Raw genomic sequence first — 22,240 nt, 5'->3', positions numbered from 1 at the left:
GCTAATTATCGCTGTCCAATGATAGGCTGATTGGATGGACATAATGGGAAAATGGGCTGTAGAGGTGTGGCCCATGTAACAGTTCTTACATTTTGTTGGGCACCACTATATAGGGAATCACAGGAGTACAAAGCATAAAACACAAACAATGCAATATAACCAATTATACAAACACTACATGGATTGTTGTTAGCTCTTTTACAAAACAAAACAATGGATTACTCTGTGCTTGGCGTTGCTTCCCGATACACACAATACCAATTATCGGTACTTTGCACATGTGCAGAATGGGTCCTGCTCATGCGCAAAAGGGTCTTGCGACACAGGACAGCAGCAGACTGTCTTTAATTGACGAAAAAAGTTTATTCACAAGGAATAATCAGGCGCCTGGTATAGAGCTGATCCTTCAATTAAAGCAGCTGCTCAGGTGTGGGGGTAGTCACTCCCCACTTTTTTGAAAGAGAAAAGGGGAGACACGCACTAGGCGAGTCGAGCAGCGCTTAACACAATGAATGATACCAATTGGTAAAAAATGTAACAATTTTACTGTTAAAAGTACATACAAATAATACAATAATACAAATAAATAAAAGGAATGAGGAGGGGAAATAAACGTAAATTGGAATTAATGTAACCAATTATTAAGGGATAAAATTGAAAAGTATAAATGAGTCCTGGCCTCAATGGACACAACTGTGAAATATATGGCTCACTTTTTGAGGATCAGGTAAGTGCACATTACCAGATTGAGCAATGATGTCCCCTTTGATAAAGCTGCAGGACGCAGTGAAACGCGTTAGGTGACCTTCCTCAGCCTCTGGACTTCACTGTGGACATTTCACTTCATGTGAACACTACCATCTTTAATCCCCACTGTGGTTTTTTCAAACGGCGGACATCGTGGTTAGCAACTCCTGGTTATAACATCCACACCAGTGTGAGTTACTACAGACACGGAAGCCATAACCCACTTCAGCAATACCAACTGGGCATTTCGTTTTGGATCCTCCGGCGATTGAGACCAAGAAAAACACCTTCTCTCGCTGTTTAGTTAGAGGACTGATTCCATCCGAATTCATCTGTTTCCTCCAGTGGCCACTCCACCTGGCCACCAACATCGTGAGGACTCCCAGTTTCGCTACAATTTTGTGGGACATCATTGCTCAATCTGGTAATGTGCACTTACTGATCCTCAAAAAGTGAGCCATATATTTCACAGTTGTGTCCATTGAGGCCAGGACTCATTTATACTTTGCAATTTTATCCCTTAATAATTGGTTACATTAATTCCAATTTACGTTTATTTCCCCACCTCATTCCTTTTATTTATTTGTATTATTTGTATGTACTTTTAACAGTAAAATTGTTACATTTTTTACCAATTGGTATCATTCATTGTGTTAAGCGCTGCTCGACTCGCCTAGTGCGTGTCTCCCCTTTTCTCTGTCTTTAATTGACGTCTGCTACCATTTAGAGGGTGGGATGGGGCGGCGACAGCTCAGTTTGTGAAAGCTGTGGCATGTTGATGCCATTTAGGTGAAGGGAAGAGGCTAGGAATCGTCTTCCATTGGGACAGAAATTGATGTAAATGGTTAATAGAGCCAATTAAATCGGACAAACTAACCTTTTAATTTCAGGGTTATGAAAACCACCTCACTCTAGGCGTTCCGCTTTTTCTGAATTACTTTACCCTATGGCAGGGGTGGCCAAACCTGTCCTCAAGATCTACCAACGGTGCATGTTTTCCAGGCAACCTGTGGATCTATAGTAGGAATGAATGCAGCATGTTTGAAAATGTGACAGTTAGTATTGACTGCAGCTGTGCACCAGCTAGGTAACCTGGAAAATGTGGACCGTTGGTAGATCTCGAGGACCGGTTTGGCCACCCCTGCCCTATGGTATCATAATCTCCACAGCACCCGAAAGACAAAAGTCTTAATGGGAATTTTTTTTTAAATAAAATGAAGTAAAGTGTGTTTATACAGAATCCTTATGGTCAGCTATGTGGTGAGGGACAGGATTCGCTACGGTTTGTCTAAATATTTTATGATGGGAGGCCACGAGAACTAGTTTCATCCATTCCATTTGCCACAAATAATCTGAAATTTTCCTGGATCACCAGACTATGGCACCTCTGACAGTGTCCGGAGGCTCCCCAGGGTGAAACAGCTCTAATCAAAAGGAGGAACAGCCAGCAATATATAGGGACCATTTATCATCTAATATTTCCAGATAATATTAAGTACCTCCGGCATGTATCACAGTGGGAACGCAGCAGATATCGGGTCCGACAGCTACCGCCACATCAGAATGGCAGTAGCCCTTTGTAGCCTATGGGCTAGAATGGCCGCTGTGTGGTGATTAGTTAGCCAGGGGTCAGAATTGGCCCCACATGCACAAACCCCCTGGCACACGGCTGAGTAAACTGAGGAATGGCCTTATTTCAGAGCGTTTGTCCCTATATTACATGCTGCCGATGGAATCGCATATTGCAATGCAATCCTGGGTGGGGAGATCTCGCCCAGATTCGCATTGCATATCTGATCCATAGTAAATGGGCCCCTATATTATTGAAGAGCGAATATTTCAGATATACATGGAATGTAAGTCAAAAACTATCAGCACCCCAATGTTGAGAGGACACAGGCAACATGCCAACATTCTTTGAATGTAGATAAACAGAATGCCAACATTAGGGTTAGGCTGCTTGTGAGAGGGATACAGATAGCACAAAAATAAATAAGGTCTGACCTTGAGGTGACAGTCATGTGCCCATCAGACCTTGAATAACCACCAGAACAAGGTCATCAGTTAATCACTTTCTAAATGATGACATCATGGCTAAATATTGACTTTTCAAACCCAACCCCCAATTCATTACTGAATACATTTGCAATATATTCAGTAATTGGCCTGTCTTTTTACTCAAGTACTCATCTTTTACATTATAGGTAGATAGATTATTATTATTTTTTTAGGACCAAAGAAAACCCCAAAAACAAACATGTACTTACTACTAATGTCCATGGCACCTTAGATATTCTGGTGTATGTCCTTGTAATGTAAATAATGAAAAGGAACACAGTCAGGACCCAATAAAATACTGCTACAAACATCACCCAGCCAAAAGCAGGAAACCGGAAATATTCAGAGCCTGCGATGAGTGCCCACACCAACAATCCGAACACCTGAGGGAGAGAACAAAAGAAAGAAACATAACTCCATAGCCCAAAATGTCACAAAGCAAGCAGTGGCACACTTTGTGTGTGCCCAAATTTTTGCAGCCTGTAGCTGCAATCTATGGGAATCACACAGAGGTCTGTGAATTGCAGCATTACACCACACATCTGATATAACAAAAAGAAACTCTGTAAGATTCTTTGGCAGAGTGGAGGAACTTGGAAGGAGTGCAGGATATATTAGGAGACAGAGTAGGGATGGTCACGATTGTGGTGCACCATAGAGAAATAACTATTAGACTTTAAAATATACCTTTTATTGGGTTTATTTAAAACTGCAAAATATACAAACTAACATATAACATGAAACAGTGAATTACAGTGATAGTTAAAAACTGCACGTGCGGTATTGACATGCAATACCTCCCTGTGTGTGGATCACCTCTCCTTTTATCACTTACTAGTACTGCCCTGTATGTATCTGATGGCTTGATGTAGCCTTTATAGCAGATATCAGCGGGTTGAAGTGTTCAGGTAAATAAATTGGGTGATATTAGTTGGTGTCTCTAAGTGTCTGATTATTTGTTATTCTTCTTTGTTATTATCTGGATATGATAGTATCTCTATGTACATGCCAAAGGTGGCAGCAATCAAAATATTTTTCTAGGTGTGGCGAGTAGTGGATAGAGATTGGACCAATATCCAAATCTCATGATGTGTATGGCTAGTTGTACGTGTTGGGGCCAGATTGGATTTATTTCACCAATTTTGGGTTCTCCTACGTATATTTACTTATAAGCCATTGATGGTTATCTCGTGGATGTGATCTAGAGTTTCAATATGGGGGATAATGTCCCAATTGGGTCCCCTCTCACACTCGGTCACAGAGATGTTTTTTGCACTCTCAACACACACTATAATGTAGATTGATTGATTGCTTGTTAATTAGCCGTTATATGGACGGTGTCAATCTTAGGTATTTTGTGTTGTATAGCGTGTTTTTGAATATTTTAGCCGGTAGCCTGATCTGATTTGCCTCCTCATTAATTAGTCTGCTGATGGAGTGTTTGCACTTGCTTGCACCGGGGTTCTGCGGCAGTATTGGGGAACAGGTGTATGTATTAACCTGTTCTGCTGCCAGAATCAGTCCCTAGTGCGGCAGTATGTCTCCCTTAGTCAGCTTTGGTTAGTATTTGACTATAAATAATTTAGGCAGGGATTATGAACTGCTCAGTGTCAGCAGTTATGTTGGTATAACAATTGGGTATTCCCTGGGTGGGGGTTTGGGGACCAGGTCCTATATACCTCAATAGAATCCCTAAGTTGATCAGGTTTATTTGATGTATATACAATAAGTGTCGCTACAACATTACCTCATTTATGCATTGTTTAATATTTAATGCAGGTATTATGTGGTCTAACATATGTTTATTTTTCGGCAAATAGCCTGACCTATTGCACCTTCCACAAAGGGTATAGTATTCCGCTGTTGGGGTGTTTTTATTCGTACACAAGCGGGGTTCTGCGGCGGTATTAGGGAACAGGTATATATATTCCCCTGTTCTACTGCCAGAATCAGCCCCCTGTGCGGTAGTGTGTACCCCTAAATCCGCTAAGGTTGTTAGTCAACTGTATAATTCAAACACGGAAAATGAGCCGCTTGATATCGGCAGTTATGTTATGTAACAGTTGTATGCTTCCTGAGTGGAGGTTAGGGATCGGGTCCTAGTCACCTCAGGAGTCCCTAAATGGGTCAGGCTATTAATACATATACAGCAGGTATCGCTAAAACATCAATTCATTAGGTACATTAGAGTCCTGATAAGGACTAGTATTCAGACAGACACAACATAAAATGGTGGTAGTACGAGTCCTAAAAAGGACTATATCAGAACACACAGGGAGTGAGCATGCAAGGCGACCGCACGGCTGTGTTGGCCGGCGTACGCTTCGCAGATCTTCCTCAGGGCAACCGGCGCTGTTGTCCTGAGTGGGTTTATGTAGGCAGCGCAATATTTGGATTAACCAGTCAGAAGTTTCCTCTTGCCGTGTCACGTTCATCTCGTCTTTGATAGGACGTGAGCCTGTATGACGCATCTCCGATTGGTTACGTGTCAAAGTCCTGTGTTTTGTATTTCTTAGTCAGGTATCGTATTATTTGGTTATCTTTTAGAATCTGTATACTTGGTATTAGATTAGGTGATCACTGGGTATTGTCTTATCTCATGTATCGTGTTCCGTTGGGTGAAAGTCCCTGTTGTAATACGTCAATTACAGCTTATCGGACGGGTTGATTGTGATAGATATTGATTTTGGTATGTATTAGTGCTTGTACCTGGCCTATTGGGTACTCTTCAGAATACATGCTGGATAGATTATGTTACTTTTTATTATGCTTTTTGTTACTTGGTTCTAATGTGCTTGATTTTCTTGTATCTATGTATTTTGTTGTAGATTTCCGTTCAACAGGACACTGTTTGATTCATTTGTTCAACAGGACACTGGGTAAGTAATAATCTTTTATTCTGATTTTGCAACATTTTTATTAAATATAATATTGTCTCATTGGTTGTTAGTTACACAGTTTGGGACAGTATTTTGTAGTAGGGGGATATCATCTCCCCATTGCCGGTCTAAGGTTAGTCCGTTCATAATATGTTGTATCAAGCGAGGGGGTCCCATGTTCGGATTTGAAGGTAAGTCGTCATCCTCATATTGGTCTCATCTAAAGAGTTCTTAGGTTTTCCGATTTATTAGTGCCGCGGGGATTACCGATATCGGTGGTGATCCAGGTGAAATAGTGCGTGCCCTGGATCGTTGCGTGTCTATAGATAAGTGGAGTGATGGCTGAATTAGGGTTATGGTGCTAATATTAGTAAACGTGCACCAGTGAGTGACAGTGGTATCAATTGTTGTAAATGGTTGTGGAATTATGATAATGTGGATTAAACGATAGCAGGGTATCGTGAAGGACAAAGAGGGGGGAGGTGACAATTCAATAACTAAACCATGCGTGATATGTGAGTGGAAGGAAAAACAAACCAAACTGTGATACTCTACAGGGGGTATTAATGTGCATATACGTGTAGAAGTGTGTACAGTTCATTATTGGGTGATAACTGGCATATAGTTCCAGTGGTGGTGAGATCGAAATGTTACTCATGTGTGGTGTACATGTGTCTGACTTCATATGAGTCATTATGATTGTGGTAATAGTGTCTTGGATACATAGTGCACGAATGTAGCCTGATGTTCCTACATGGTAGGTAAAGAGGTTTAATGTGGGTATGAGCTGCTATTTGGGTCCTAGGAGCACCAGTTATGGTCCTAGGAATGCTGCATAACTGTTCTCCTCATTGAGGCCCCTCGGGGTCATGGTGTCCATGAGGAAGATGTTTCTTGTTTGAGCAATTCCCTATCTGTATCCCCTTTCCTGATGCCCAGGTTAACTTGAAGCATTCCAAATGCTGTTAGGCCAGCAGGGTTGCTTTGGTGGCATTTGTAGAAATGTCTGGCTACTGGGGTCAGATTTTTCATGTGCATTCGGTCTCTGCTTGCGTTGCGTATACTTGATATATGTTCAAGTAGTCTTTGTTTTAGTGGTCTAATCGTCTTCCCAATATACATGCGGTCGCAGGGGCATTTCGAGGTTGTAGACCACTCCCGGGGTGGTACAGGTGATGTGGTCTTTTATTGATCGCTTTTTATTAAACTTATCCGTATAGGATGTGGTGGCAATCATTATTGGGCAAGCCTTGCAATTGCCACATTTATGGGATCCCTCTCTTTGCCTGCTTCTCGTAATTGGTGCATCGCTTTCCAGATGACTATGCACTAAGAGATCCTTGAGGTTTTTGCTCCTTCTCCAGCACATTTGGATTCGGTCACCCAAGATACCATTAAGGTCTTTGTGTCACGGCCTGGACTGTCTGTGTTCCCGGCACTGACCTGGGTGCGCCAGTGGAGGGCGCAGGGAACTGGAAGCGAGGAGGCTTGAGATAGCTGGAGCTCATGCACAGAGACAGGAGAGGACTGAACTGCCGGGGACACAGAGGATTGGCTGAGACCTAAGGTAGAGGCGCGGGGTCTAAGCCGACAGTGGTATTCACCAGGGACCCCCGCAAGGGGATATGGACTTAGCTGCAACTGCCGACCAGGTCGCGGCCCTCTGCCCAGGTTCCCCTGTGACTTTGGCAGAGTTTGGATAACAAGAGTCTTTAATGGGGTACGAAAACCATCGATGGTGATCGATGGCACTGAATGCTATACAGCAATACGGAGGGTACTTGAGAGTAGTGGGATGCGGCCTGGAAGCCGGGGATGACGTGAAGGTAACACAGGGGGACACTGGAGACAATGAGAATTACCGGAGCGGCTAGGGAGCCGATACTTGAGATCACTGGGGATCGCTGGAGCGGCTAGGGAGCCGGTACTTGAGATCACTGGGGATCACTGAAGCGGCTAGGGAGCCGGTACTTGAGATCACTGGGGATCGCTGGAGCGGCTAAGGAGCCGGTACTTGAGATCACTGGGGATCGCTGGAATCACTGGGGCGGCTAGGGAGCCGATACTGGGGATCACTGGAGCGGCCTGAGAGCCGAGAGGAGACGGGCACGGAACCCACGGATAACCGGACACTGAGCAAGTAACCTGGACTGCACGAGAAGACAGGATCACACGGAAGATGGAAACACGTGGAGACTTCTGGCAGGAGTGGAATGACCAGGACGCTGAGAGTAACACAGGTGACAGCGGACTCAGGAAACCGGACCTCTGGAGCACGTGGGGAGTCTTGACAGGAGCTTAACGCTGGAGAACTCACAGGTAAACTGACGAGTTGTTCAAGACAAGGAGGAGACTGTGAGCTGGGTATTTATCCCTCCAGGTGATTAGAGAATCAGACGCAGGTGATGGAATTAGCCGCAGCAGCAGCACACAGACCAGGAAGTAAGATGGAGTTTACCTGGATCATGTGACCCGCAACTTGATCAGGGAATACACCTGGAGCTTACAGTGACGCAGGGGTGACTTGGAAGCAAAAGACATCACGCCAGGGATTGCCGACTGTGCCGGCAGCCGACCTACGGAGGACACTACCCCAGCGTGCCGGTAAGGGGCGCATGCGAGCAGTGCGAGAACCGGGGTTCATGACACTTTGTCTGTTCTCAAGACACCCACATGTTTGTTTAAGATTCCTTGGATAGTTTTCCATTCCTGGCAGTAGGTGCCTATGAATCGTACCTCATTGTTTGGTCCTTGGGGGTCTCTGCTTTTTGGAATCAGAAGTTGGTCTCTGTTGTAGTGGCTGACTTCTCTAGCTGCTTTTCTTACTGCTCTTTTACTGTAACCCCTGTTCTCCAAGCGCTGACCCACCTCCATAGCTCTTGCCATGTAGGTCTCTTCATTAGAGCAGTTTCTCCTCGTCCTTATAAATTCTCCCTTAGGGAGACCTTTGAGGACCGGTGGGAAGTGGGAGCTAGTATGGTGCAGTAGGGAGTTGGTGGCAGTTTGTTTTCTATACAGGTCAGTAGAGATATGACCATTGCTTTCGATGGTAAGTTTGAGGTCAAGGAACGTCACAGATTCCTTACTGATGTCATATGTCAGCCTGAGGTTGTAATTGTTGTGGTTGAGGATACCGATGAATTCAATAAATAACTCCTTGTCTCCCTCCCAGATGATCAGGAGATCATCTATGTACCTCAACCATATCTGGACATGCTGGGTATATGGTTCATTACTTTCACAGAAGACCACCTCCCCTCTCCCACCACCCCAGGTACAGGTTTGCATAGGTTGGAGCGCAAGCACTACCCATTGCAGTCCCCTGTACCTGGAGGTAGAAGCTGTCATTGCATGTGAAAAAATTCCGCTTTAAGACAAATTCCAGTAGTTCGATCAGTAGGTCATTGAAAGCACTCTCACGTTCCATACTGGTGAAATATCTGATAGCACTGATGCCATATTCGTGTATTATGCTCGTGTATAGGCTTTCAACGTCCATAGTGATGAGCCAGCAGTTCTTATTCAATATCACGTCCTGGATTTTGTTAAGGACATCCATGGTGTCACGAGTATATGATGGCAGTGTCATAACATATCTCCTTAACCAGTGATCAACAAATTTGCTTGCGTTTTCCGTGAGTCCTCCCATACCTGAGACAATTGGTCTCCCAGGCGGGTTCTTATCGTCTTTATGGACCTTGGGTAGCAAATATAGTGTTGCTACCCGTGGATGGTCAATGTCCAGAAAATCTGACTTGGTTATGACACCCTCATTAAGTGCTCCTTTTATTAATCTCTTGTATTCTGTCAGATATTTCTCCAGGGGGTTAAAGGTCAGCTTTTGGTAGCAACTCCTATCCTTGAGCTGACGCTCTAGGAGTGCAGGAGAAGTGGGAAAAATGAAAAAGCATCAGAACTCGGTGTCAAAATAGTTAGGAAAAGCACAAGGAAAAGGAAGCCAGTGTGGTTTGTGAAAGTAGCAAGTATTGTGAAAGCATTAAAGTTGGTCTTTAGGAAATATAACCACTGAACAAAAGTGGAAGCAAAGAAGAGGTAAGCAACAACTGACCAGTGAGCCTTACATCAGTAGTAGATGGAAGCACTCTTCATACAAAGAGTTGTAGAATATCTCAAAACCAGCAACTTACAGGATCCTAAACAGCATGGGTTTACTGGGAGGAGATCATGTCAAACAAATCTTATTGACCTTTTTTGACTGGGTGACTAAAGTAATAGATCAAGAGGGGGCTGTAGATGTAGCTTATCTAGACATTAGTAAGGCTTTTGATACTGTCCCACATCGCAGACTGGTAAAGGATTCAGTATGAAATCCCGGCGGTCGGGATCCCGGCGTTCAAAATCCCGACGCTGGAATCCCGACCGCCGAAATCCCGACAAGGGGGATCGCCCCCCCCTTGCGGGCTCGCTGCGCTCGCCACGCAGCGGGCCCGGTGCCTCGCTACGCTCGGCACATTCATTTATTCTCCCTCCAGGGGTGTCGTGGACACCCACGGAGGGAGAAACTGTCAGGATTTCGGTGGTCGGGATTTTGAACGCCGGGATCCCGACCGCCGGGATTTAAACTGCATCCTCTGTTAAATAAGCTTGAAAGCTCGGGATTGGATTCTTAGATGGTTAAATGGATATTGGTTGCAGGACACAAAACAGTTGTAGTAAATGGAGTGCAGTCACAGGAGGGAAATTTTACAAGTGGAGTACCCCAGGGATCTTTACTTGGACCAGTGCTTTTTAAATATCTTTATTGGTGACATTGCAAATGGCACTGAGGGTAAAAAAAAAAAATATGCCTTTTTGCGGATGACACAAATAAAGTTATGCAACCGGGTAGACACACCAGGAGGGGTAAAACAAATTAATGATTATCTAGGTAGATTAGATAAATGGTCAAGAGCATTGCAACTACAGTTTAATGCCAAAAATGCTAAATCATTCACATGGGTCTCAAAAATACAAAGAATAAAAATATTATAAGTGGCATTATAGTTTTGGTCTCTAAAAAGTGGGATGCACATTTAGAAACTGTTGTAATTCAACTGATTTGGATGTAAATACCCTCAAATTAAAGCTGGAAGTCTGAAGTTAAAGCACATCTTGTTTGGTAAATTTCAAATTCATTGTGGTGGTGTATAGACCCCAAAATATGATTATGTTGCTGTCCCAATATTTATGAAAATGACTGTAAATACATTAGAGACTGAACAAAGAAGGGCAACTAAAATGGTGAATGGCCTACATGACAAAAAAAAAAAAAAAAAAAACACACCACCAAACTTACACGGAAACACTAAAAAAAGATCTTAATATGTATAGTTTAGAGCAGAACAGGGAAAGGGGGAACATGATAGTTTAATCTGTGGTATCACCTGCATTCATCCACTTTTGGAGGAAGTCAAACCAAATAACTTACCAACAAGAGTTTTGGACTGTGGAGAAAAGGTGCGTACACACTGGGCGTTTTTGCCTGTGTACGATGATGTGAAAATTGCTGGCCAATAAATTGCTCAGTGCATTCACAAAGGGCCTTATTCAGATCTGAGCTCAGTACAAATGTGTTCGGAAAATGGACAAAACCATGTGCACTGCAGGTGGGGCAAATCTAACATGTATAGAGAGAGTTAGATTTGTGTGAGTTATTTTGTTTCTGTGCAGGGTAAATACTGGCTGTGTTATTTTTACACTGCAGTTTAGATTTTAGTTTCAGCACACCCAAATTTAACTCTCTCTGCACATGTTACATCTGCCCCACCTGCAGTGCACATGGTTTTGCCCACTTTCCGAACACATTTGTACTGAGCTCAGATCTGAATAGGGCCCAATGAGCGATTTTCACAGGGGATGAACCACTTTCCACAATAGGAGTGGTTCACTCATCCTATGAAACAGGGAGATTCACAGCGGAGCTGGTGATGAGGTGGAAGCGTGCTACACTACTAATCGTACACCCATACACTAGAAGATTTTGAGTTCAAAACAAGAAGTGAGCTACTTTGTGCTCAAAATCACCTAATGAATACGAGACTAAAGTGGATTACCAAAAGTTTTGAAATCTGTCTGCGCGCTGCTACCACAGCCACTCTCTCTCCGGCTGCAAACAGCGGGAGGAAGGATGCAGAGCACCTCTCCTGCCCAGAGCTTTTATGTTCTGCAGACTGTAGGTTTGTGTCAGCGGTGCCACACCTACAGCCCTGATCCATACATACAGCGATACATCATGGGTGCTAAAAAAGCACCTGCGATTTATACGGATGCATCAAATTCTGATACATAATACGCTCTGTACGTATGAACTACAGGAATTGATGCACATGAGAACGAGCATCATGTCAGATTTCAAACAGGTCCAATTTGTACAATTTTCATCCGATATATCGGCCAAATATGTACAACGTCGGCAAAAAACAAACAAATTGAAAAACCCATGTCGACCTATTTCAGGTGTGGACCTAAGCCATGTCGACCTTAGGTGTGTTGACCTAATGACGTATACCAGGATTTCTGTCTAGAGAAACAGGTGAGATAAGTTACTGACACATCTGAATAGATTACCCTGTGCATGACAACAACGTCCACAAAACCGGAGCTGCTGGTGGTACTTGGGGATTGGAATTTAGAACCACTACTCTAATCAACACCTACTTAAGGAACTCAATATATTTTAAATGTACGTTTAAGCCAAATTCTCCCACTTTGTTTGAAGTTGCAGTATGTTTAGAGCCACTAGATGGCTCTTGTGTACTGACTCAGTAAGGATTGTCTCTTAAAAAAGCAGGCAGACTGATCAGTGAGAGATTTCAGATGCTGAATGCTCAATAGACATTTGTTATACCCCTTTCAGACATACAGCAAAATCCCAGGATTTTTTGCGTGCACGCGCACAATCCTGGGACTAGTGTATGTCTGAAAGGCTCTACCAGGGATTTTAGTCCTCTTAAATCCCGGGTCCTGCGCACCTGCAATGGACCCAGGATTTTTAAAAACCCGGGTTTGAACTAGTATGTCTGAAAGGGGTATAATTTGGGTGTTGTGCTTCATGTAGTCAGACAGCCATGTTGGTATAACATGTGCCATAACATATGCTATACTGGAAGTCGGCATTATTTCAGAAATATTGCAACTGATAAAGGGTCATATTTATGAATGAGTATTTTGTCCTGCTAATTATTGGGGTACTTGTGTATTATCACGGCGCCCCCGATTTCCATCGCGCCCTGCGATGGAAATCGGGGGCGCCATGATAATACACAAGTACCCCAATAATTAGCAGGACAAAATACTCATTCATAAATATGACCCTTTATCAGTTGCAATATTTATCATCCACAAAATCATATCGCATCGCATGCGATATTACCCGATTTTTTATTGTACAGGCACCCAGATGCCTGATTCCTATGTTAAATGCCCCCCAGACCCAAATTTTACATAGTCATTACCCATCAGGGTGGGTGTACAATGTTAAATCCCCCCCCCCCTTTGTTAACACCACCCCACTATCAACGCCAACCCGAAGCGTGTCGAGCGCAAGCTGGCCCGCGAGGGGTGGCAGTACACGTCCTTCGACCTTTTCATACCCCCATCATCCACATCGGTGTGGAGTCAATTTTCTATAGTGTGGCGAGCCCCGCGTAATACTTGTGAAGTAATGCGCGTCCGCTCGTCACACTATATAAAATCAACTCCACGCCGACGTGGATAGTGGGGGTATGAAAAGGTCGTAGGATGCGTACCGCTGCACTCGCCACGCTTCGGGTTGGAGTTGATAGTGGGGTGGCGTTAACAATGGGGGGGGCATGCGATGCGACACGATATTAAAATTGTACACTCATCCCGGGAAAGCCTCAAATCTGTCCCATCGCATACCTTAATTAGTGGTATGCGATGCGACGGGCGCCGTGATAATACACAAGTACCATTATTGGCACTAACACTTGAAATAATGCTGCTCCTCACACCTAAAGGCATGCCAGGACAGCACACCGGCCAATTTGGTGACTACCACGTCCCATTATTGCCAAGACAAAATAATGGACTTCTGGCTTCTAACCTTATGTCTTTACTTCTATGTCATCAGGCCACAAATGCAGTCAATTGTCGTGGTGAATCTGTGACATTATAGGCCAGTGGTTCTCAACCCTGGTCCTCAAGTACCCCCAACAGTGCACGTTTTCCAGGTCTCCACACAGAATCACAAGTGACATAATTAGCTCCACCTGTGTATCTTAAAATGTGTCTGAATAATGAGTGCACCTGCTGAGTGACCTGGAAAACGTGTACTGTTGGGGGTACTTGAGGACCATGGTTGGCACGGTTATAGGCTATAGCGGCTGAGATCATAAGATGGCAGTAGCTATTGGGGTGAATCAAAATAGAAAGCTTTATAAGATTTAAAAAAATTTTTTTTTTAGTAAACTATCCCAATACTTTCGATTTAGAAACTAGTGGGGAGACTCAAGGTTAGGCTGAAGGGAGGGTAAGGTCAGAGATGGGCTGCCGGGAGGGGGTGGTGAGGTTTAGGCACTTACAAAAAAAAAAAAAAGGGGGGGGGGGGGTGGTTTAAAGGGTGTGGGAGATAATTCCAAGCAGTAGCGTAACATCAATTTCTGAGCTCCCCGCCACTACAATTTGAGTGCCCCCCCCCCCCCCCCCGCTTACTATTCGGCCATCGCCCGGTGCTCATCCTGATAGAATGTCCAATTCCCCGTGGCATCCAATCTTGCTCAGCACCTCCAAGCCACCGCGGGGTCGGTAAATAAAATCTGGGTCAAAATAGCCAGTTTTGAAATGCCACTTTTTAAATTGTTGCATTATATCTTGCAGCTAAATTGACAAAGTCTGAGCATTTTCTGCAATTCTCTGGTTAGTACCTGACATAAGGAGTTGCATAAAAATGCTACATAAAAGAGGTGCCCATACACTAGTCCGATTTTGCCACTTCACCCGATTCTAATGGATCGGGCAGAGAAATCGGGTTTATATGGAATCCATTTTTATATTCAATTGTGTATTGTGAAATAAATTGTTTATTCATCGATTCTCATCACTAGTGCGCTGTTCACATTGTTTTTTTTCCTTTTGTTTCTCTATACGGGACTAGCTACCCCGGTTACTGAACAGCTGCTGGTTAAGCCACTCGTGACTTAGCGCCCCCAAGTTCTGACCCCTAGGGGACAGTCCTATTTCCATTTTTTCAATTGTATTTGCAGGGCGCCCAATTAACATACGTACGCAGGCATAGTGAAATCGCATGGCACATTTTCTTGCAGTGCGATGCGATCTCACTAGTTAATATGGTACTTGTACGTTTAGCACGGCGCCCGTTACACAGTTAGCGTAGCGGCGCTGTCAGAATCAGCGTAGTGCTGTGTAGATAGCGTAGTCAATCAGAAGTAGCGTAGTGTTCCCGCTCCCTGTCAGATTCAGTCAGAGGTGAAGGAGAAGTGACTGCATAATGGCTGCAGAACCTGTCACAATGTTCACCTTGCCACAGACAGAGGCGGCGGCAGTGGTGTTCTTCTAACAGCACCATTTGCTGTCAGTGACACACTCTTGTGTTAATGGCCACCCAATGCGCTTAAGTATTAATGAGTGCAAGTGGCGCTGCCATATCAAAATGTGTCAGAAGAAGGTGATGCTCCTTGCGGCACATTGGATCCCGGGTTGCCGTTTACCTTTCCTGACGCTGATATGGTTCATTTATTCATGGGCGGAGGAGCTCACAAATATCAGTTTCTGTGAGCGACGACTGAAGTTGTCAAATAAAACAACGGTGCTATACAACAACCTGATGCGGGAGGCCTGCACCGTGGACCTAATGGCACAGCCCCAACGCCGTATTGGCGGTCCTGGGAAAATCATGGAAGTCTATGAGAGCCTCTTTGTACAGAGGAAGTCACATGGGACAGATGCTGCCTCAACAGTGGTTATTCAGAGGCATTTCATGAGACACTGGTGAGTGCTTTGTTACACCTGTGCAAAGACGTGACACCAGTACCCTGATGGCTGCCATCAATCAATTCATTGAACCCGGGGACAACTATTTTCTCCGATTGCTGGTGTGCCTATAATACCGAGCAGCTCGAGCAGGCAGGGTACCACCATGCTCGGGTGAACCACAGGTTTAATTTCGTCGATCCACAGATGTTCATTTGAAAATTTCTTCTTAATTATTAAGTAATCAAGTTAACAGGTAAAACGTCGTCATTACCGTGTCAGATGTATGATATGACAGTTGTGAATGTGGCGTGCACAGCAAGCCTCGTGAGGGGTCACGTTACGCGTCCTTCCCACCTTTTCATACCCCCACTATCCACGTCGGAGTGTAGTTGATTTTATAAAGTGTGGCGAGCGCAGCGAGGGGACGAGGATTACTTTACATGTATTCCGTGTCCACTCGTCACGCTTCAGACTCGGTGGCTCGCTGTGCTTGCCACGCTTTAAAAAAAAAATATATATATCAAATCCACGCCGACGTGGATAGCGGGGGGTATGAAAAGGCCGGGAGGATGCGTTACGCGTCCGCTCACCATGCTTCAGGGTGACGTAAATAGTGGGGTGTCTAAATCCCATTGCATCACATAGACATGTACATTGGGGGTGTTGTGCTAAATTGCATTGCACGCAAAACCGAATGCGGTCAGGGTGCAGTGAATAAATTAACTAGTGGGACCGCATCACCTTACATCGCACGGCACGAAAACGTGCCATGCCATGCGATTTCACTACGCAGAATAGCCCACTAGCCAAATAGCTTAGTGGGCGCCCTGCAAATACACAAGTACCGTTTTAAGCGTGCTGCACAACACAAGCAGCTTCATTACAAGTTGGAGAAAATAATAGATTACATAAATTTCTGTTGTTTTTTCCATTGCAACAACATTTTAGGAGAGGTTTTTAAATCACATCTGACCTGGGCAGATCTTAAGGCCCCAATACACTAGACAGTGGTGTCAAACTCATGGCTCTCCAGCTGTTGTGGAACTACATGTCCCAGCATGCCCTGCCACAGTTTTAGCAATCCATTATATAAGGAGGGCAGTTTGACACCACTGTACTAGGGCGATTTCTCCACTCCCCCCCTTGCAGCAGGATCACATGCAATTACCGTATGTGGTCTTTTGCATATGATCTAGCTCATGCAATCCCAGCCAAGCTGGCCCGTCTCGGATGCGATGCAAGTCACATGGTTTCTGCAGCCGGCGTGACTCGTAGGCTCGGGTGCGATGCCCACAGGACCACTCATCGCATCACACCTGTTGGCAATCACAATGCGATTTGGATGCTTTTCATGAAACAGATTGTGGCAATCAATGAATGCACAATTTTCACTATAAACCTTACCATGGGGCAGATGTATCAGAGAGAGCTTTGGAACGGCTCTTTACACGTTTTCAAGTTTGTTATTTGTCACTTTATATTAAATGGTTATTGTATTTGTTATCACTAGCTTCTGCCATGAAAAATGTGCCAACTGGAAAATATCACGAAGCAGAGTTTAATATCAAAGAAGTTTTATTTTTTCATCTGTAAAACAAGCTTTAGCTTAAAAGTTAGGTACAATTGCCCCTCCTTTCCCAGCACAGATAGCATATCTTAGTAGAAGAAGACTGAATAGACTTTTGCAAACAATAATTCCCTGTTCTGAAGATGCCGATCAAAAACACAGATTAGACGGATTATTCAGGAAATCCACAAAATAAAGAATGACAATGGTTCCACGTGTATTAGGTCAAAAGTCAATAAGCCAACTACTATTATGGACAATAGGTTGACTATTTTTTTTTTTTCATTTTTAAAAACGTTACCATCGATGTGGACTATAATAGGAATAATTTTTTGGCTAGAATTGGCAAAATGAGCATTTTCAAAATGTTGCATTTGCCTGATCCAGGTATTGGTTAAAAAAAAAAAGAATACACAACACACCACACACACACACACACACACAGGAATTTGCCTAGATAGCTGCCCAAGTATTGTCATAATTTCTTCACTTGTCAAAACATCAGATAAGTTAGTACCTGTACACCTTGCTCTCATTTTAGCTACTCAGAAGGCAGTACCCACTACCCATTTTTACCCAATAGCTTTACATTTTTTTGACAATCCTGGGGGGGGGGGTTTATTCGGCGAGGATTACTTTTTTTAGGGAGGAAAGGCCATCCTAGTCATCCAGCCCCCTCCTCTTATTCTACGTTCCAGGGAAATCCTTGCCGTCTCCCTGCTACAGCAAAGGCAGGAAGCCTGCTGCATATAACGGTAAGCCTCAACGTTTTGACGGCCACGCTCGCCATTTCCACCTTGCCTCAGGGAGCAGATGAAGTGGAAACTGTGAGAGGGGGGGGGGGGGGGGGGCTTGACTACTCTGATGGCAAGCTATCAGTACTGCTCGCCGTCAGAGGCTCTTTGAATACTGCCCGCTAGGGCAAATAAATTCCCTCATGTCACAATAAAATAAATTAAGGCACAAACATAATATGCCTTCAAAACGAGGATGACGTTGTATATGTCACCACACACACCTTTATTTTTAAACTTAAATCGGTGCAGACTTTTTCTAGTTTGTATTGACAGACAATCATTTTATTGTATATACAACAGATCCTTTAGATGTTTATGCAAAGAGAGACATCTTAAAAGCCATGGTGTTTTATCATTACCCTAGTCGGGTGTGGTACATCAGTTTAGTCAAACTATTCTGCTTATACTACATACAATTATTTACAGTTTATGTGATCATTCTTCCCAGCTATGTAATTATTAGCAGTTAAAAGGTAAAACTGCAAAATAATATAATGCTAGTCAGGATAAGTACTGTAGATCAGCAAGTGATCGCAACAAGGAAATGTTTGGTATCTGGTTGATAGATCTACATTGTCTGGGTTGACACGAAAAAGGTAGACCTTGACAAAAGGTCCGTCATCATGCATTTTTCATATGTTTCTTCGTCATTTTTTGGACTTCCCATGGACTCCGTATGTCATCCGAAAAAATGGGCCAAGCGTCACGGTAGTAGAGCGTACCATGGCACGTGAAGGGAGTCATGCGCTACACTAATTAGGGGTCCATGCTGACATGGTCCACACACAAGAAAAAAAATCTTAAACTCATGTCAACTTTGTGTTGACCTTTTGCATGACAACATATTCTCAATGTCGACCTTTCCATTCACCCCGAAATGTTTAGTGCGCCTGGTTTATCATGCTGCATAGTAATTCATATACATGGACACTGGCTCTTGGGTCCATACAATGCAGTTACTGCTACGGACTCTTGAGCTGGAGAAATCACTGGTTAAAATGGGGCAGCTGCCATTTTAATGTAGATTTGCGCTTTGCTATAAATTCTGGTACACTGCCAGACTAATTTGCAAGGGAAACTGCACATCGTCCCCCTCATCGCTTAAACTGGAGCTGCCTTCTACTCTGAACTGTTTATGGGCCATTGTAGTCAAATAGGTTGAACTCGATGGACGAATGTCTTTTTTCAACCTTAAGTTACTATTACTATGTAGTTTTTCTCTGTACAGAGCTATGGACACATATTGATAACATTAATAACATAATAATGTCTGGGAGATTCGTGAATTTCGTTGAGTTCTCCTGATGCTATAGATTGTAAGCTTGAGCGCAGGGCCCTCCTACCTTTTGACTGTCTGCAAATACCCAGTTTGTTGGATCACTGTCTCATTTGTAAAGCGCAAGGGAATATGCTGTGCTATATAAGAAACTGTTAATAAATAAATAAATTATTCTCCTTAGTGATAGCAGCATCCTGATTCCACTAAGTTCCCCAGAGAAGTGTCATTACTTCAATGACATGATTGACAGCACCACATCCATGTGGCCATATTAAGTAGTTTCAAATTTCTATTCTAGAGCACATAATTTCAGAATGACCACACAATGTTACTATACAGGCACCTACTGTATAGACCATGAAGTCATTAATAAAAAAATAAAAAAAACACACGGGAAAACATAGCTAAAAAGGAGTTCCCCGCCCCAATTCACTATGGGGCTCTACAGACTGCACTGAATCTAACTCTATACAACACTTTAATGTAGCCCTTTGTTCTGTGCTCATTTCTACCCAATCTGTGCCAACCCAGTTTGTAAGCTATCATGAACAGGGCCCACTCCCTTCACTCAGACTTGGGAATGTTTCCCAGATAGCAAATAATGTCCTTAATATTGATATGACCCTGACCTACTACAACTAAAAAGGATCGCATTGCAAGCGTTTTGAACGTGTTGCAATAAGATGAAATGCAATCTAGTACAAGAAGTATGCGCAGCACATACTTTTTGTGCTCTGTGATGTTCGGGAGCACAATACTGTACATATATGCTGGTTCACATTTTTGTTACAACTAGAACAGAGTACAAATAATTAATTTACAGTTTCTTCTATAAAGCAGAAAATTGTAGACAGTGAAAGAACAAACTGGGTAACAACAGACATGCATGGAGGTAGGCCCTGCTGTAAGCTTACAATCTATAGAGAAATAGAAAACACAAAAGGACAGGCAGCAGTAACAGCATATCAGTCCCACCAAGTCCAGAAGTGAAGATATACAGTATACTACATAAGAGCCTCTTAGGCTTGCCTGAAGAGGTGAGTTTTCAAAAAAAAAAAAAAAAAAAAGTTTGAAAGTTTGGAGGCTAGTGGAAGGGCATTCCATAGGGTGGGGGCAGCCTGATGAAAGCCCTGTAATAGTGAATGGGAGCTAGTGATCCGTGTAGAAGAAAGACACAGACCTTTTGCAGGGCGGAGTGGTCGAGTTGGGAGATATTTTGAGATAAGTAAAAATTTATTAGTATGAATAATCACTTTAAGCAAGTAGAAATATTTTATATTGAAAGACGGTAGACTATGGGCAACCAATGGAGGGACTGGCAGAGCGGATCAGCAGACGATGAATGTTTGCTAGGAAGATTAGCCTAGCAAATTTCATCTGCTGCTCCCTGAAACATGTGAACGCCAACACCATTAACTTTATATTGAACTATCCACTCTTAATACTGCCAGTGCTTTGCCTCTTACATTTTCTTCCTGTAAACCCCCCACTGTATGCTACACCTCTACTATGTGTACCACCTGCCAGTAGCAACCTATGCAGTGCACCTCAGATGGCTGCCATTGGATGGTTCCTCCATGGACAGGCTGCACTACATGTTGATCTATTCGCATGTAGCAGGCATTCACGGCCTTGTTCCTCGGGGTGCACTGTTAGGGCCCGATTCTGTAACGGGAGGTAAGCAGCAGGCGTTTGCTGCTTAGTATGTGGCTTAACGCCTGCCCCCCCACCAGAATCCCCTTGGTAACATGCGACAGGATATACGCAGACACATCCCCTCGAATGTGGCTGAAGGGAAGATGAATCATTTGATGGTCGCCAAAGATAAAGTCAGTGTGAACTGATTATTACTTCCTTTGGTGTCCACGGAAAAGGGGGTGGGCACTGAGGTCTTGTGATGTCAGACGGCTGCATCGGGCTGCCTGCGTACCCATGGAAATCCCAGTGTTTTCATGGGAGCACCCATAAAACTCTGGGCGTTACCCTGCCCGCTCCATCTAGAGTGAATGGCTTGGTGAAACTCGCCAAAGGCGGTCGCTCCTGGGTTTTGCACATCAGCAAATACGTGCATGCAGAGGCCCTACAACATCGGAATGCCCCCTTCCAATCGGTAATGAATTAGGCCCTTAGTGCAGGTTTTTGTGATATCCAAGCAAAGTTATAAAAGTATACCATCATATTATCTGTATAAGTTGGTATGGAAGCGGGGAACCTATGGAACGCAAGCATGCACCTTGGAAACATGGTGGAACGCATAACTGCGGTGTATGCCATTATAACAGTGAATTCCGGCTAGTGGTTGATCTCGCGGTAACGTACTTCCGGGAGTTGGAACGCACCACCATGTTTTCAATGGGAATCCGGAAGCTGTACGCCGATTTACGGCACTGCTAATAATCTGTACTTTTTGTTTGTTTGTGGGTATATATACCCGAGTCTGGACTATTCAGCACGCTTCTGACTAAGGAATACTATTCCGAAATGCGTTATGCATGCTACCTTTTACTTCTGGACCAACATATCCTAAAGAGGCGCATTGTGGAGAAGTTGGACCCTGGACTGTGGCTCTCCGTTCCGGATCGGCGAACCCAGACGAGGACTACTATTACATCACCTGCATGCTGCTTTGCCTTGTGGAATACTGGTCTCATGCTTTTATATGAGACTTCATTGTAAGTGCATCTTATGTATTAAAATTATTTTAACTTTATTGATCTGCACTATGTCCTGTTCTATTGTGTCTCCCCTGCTTATTCAATAGGGGAGGAAAAAAGGGACCTTTTTGTGCCAGTTACATGACATCCAAGCTGTTTGTGGTTTGTTATTATGGTATGAGATTTTGATTGATCTCTAATATAGCTACCTTTGAGCGCTATCATAGTCACAAACCTTTTGAATTGTCTGTATCTCTTAGTAGTTTCTGGTGTTTCTACTACTGTGAATTTGGGTATAGCTGCAC

At 43.7% G+C, this 22,240-nt stretch overlaps 1 protein-coding gene across 1 annotated transcript in view; it reads right to left on the bottom strand.

The window, feature by feature from the left end:
- CMTM8 (CKLF like MARVEL transmembrane domain containing 8) overlaps positions 1–22,240 on the bottom strand; it is a 39,165-nt gene that overhangs the window by 5,303 nt on the left and 11,622 nt on the right. The window contains exon 3 of the mRNA XM_083186342.1: positions 3,015–3,188. Coding sequence (XP_083042468.1) covers positions 3,015–3,188 — 174 coding nt within the window. The remainder of the gene's footprint in view (positions 1–3,014; positions 3,189–22,240) is intronic.

The sequence above is a fragment of the Crinia signifera genome, chromosome 5 (assembly GCF_055691185.1).
Source record: "Crinia signifera chromosome 5, ASM5569118v1, whole genome shotgun sequence".
NCBI classification, from domain to species: Eukaryota; Metazoa; Chordata; class Amphibia; order Anura; family Myobatrachidae; genus Crinia; species Crinia signifera.
This window is presented reverse-complemented; position numbering and strand designations above follow the sequence as displayed.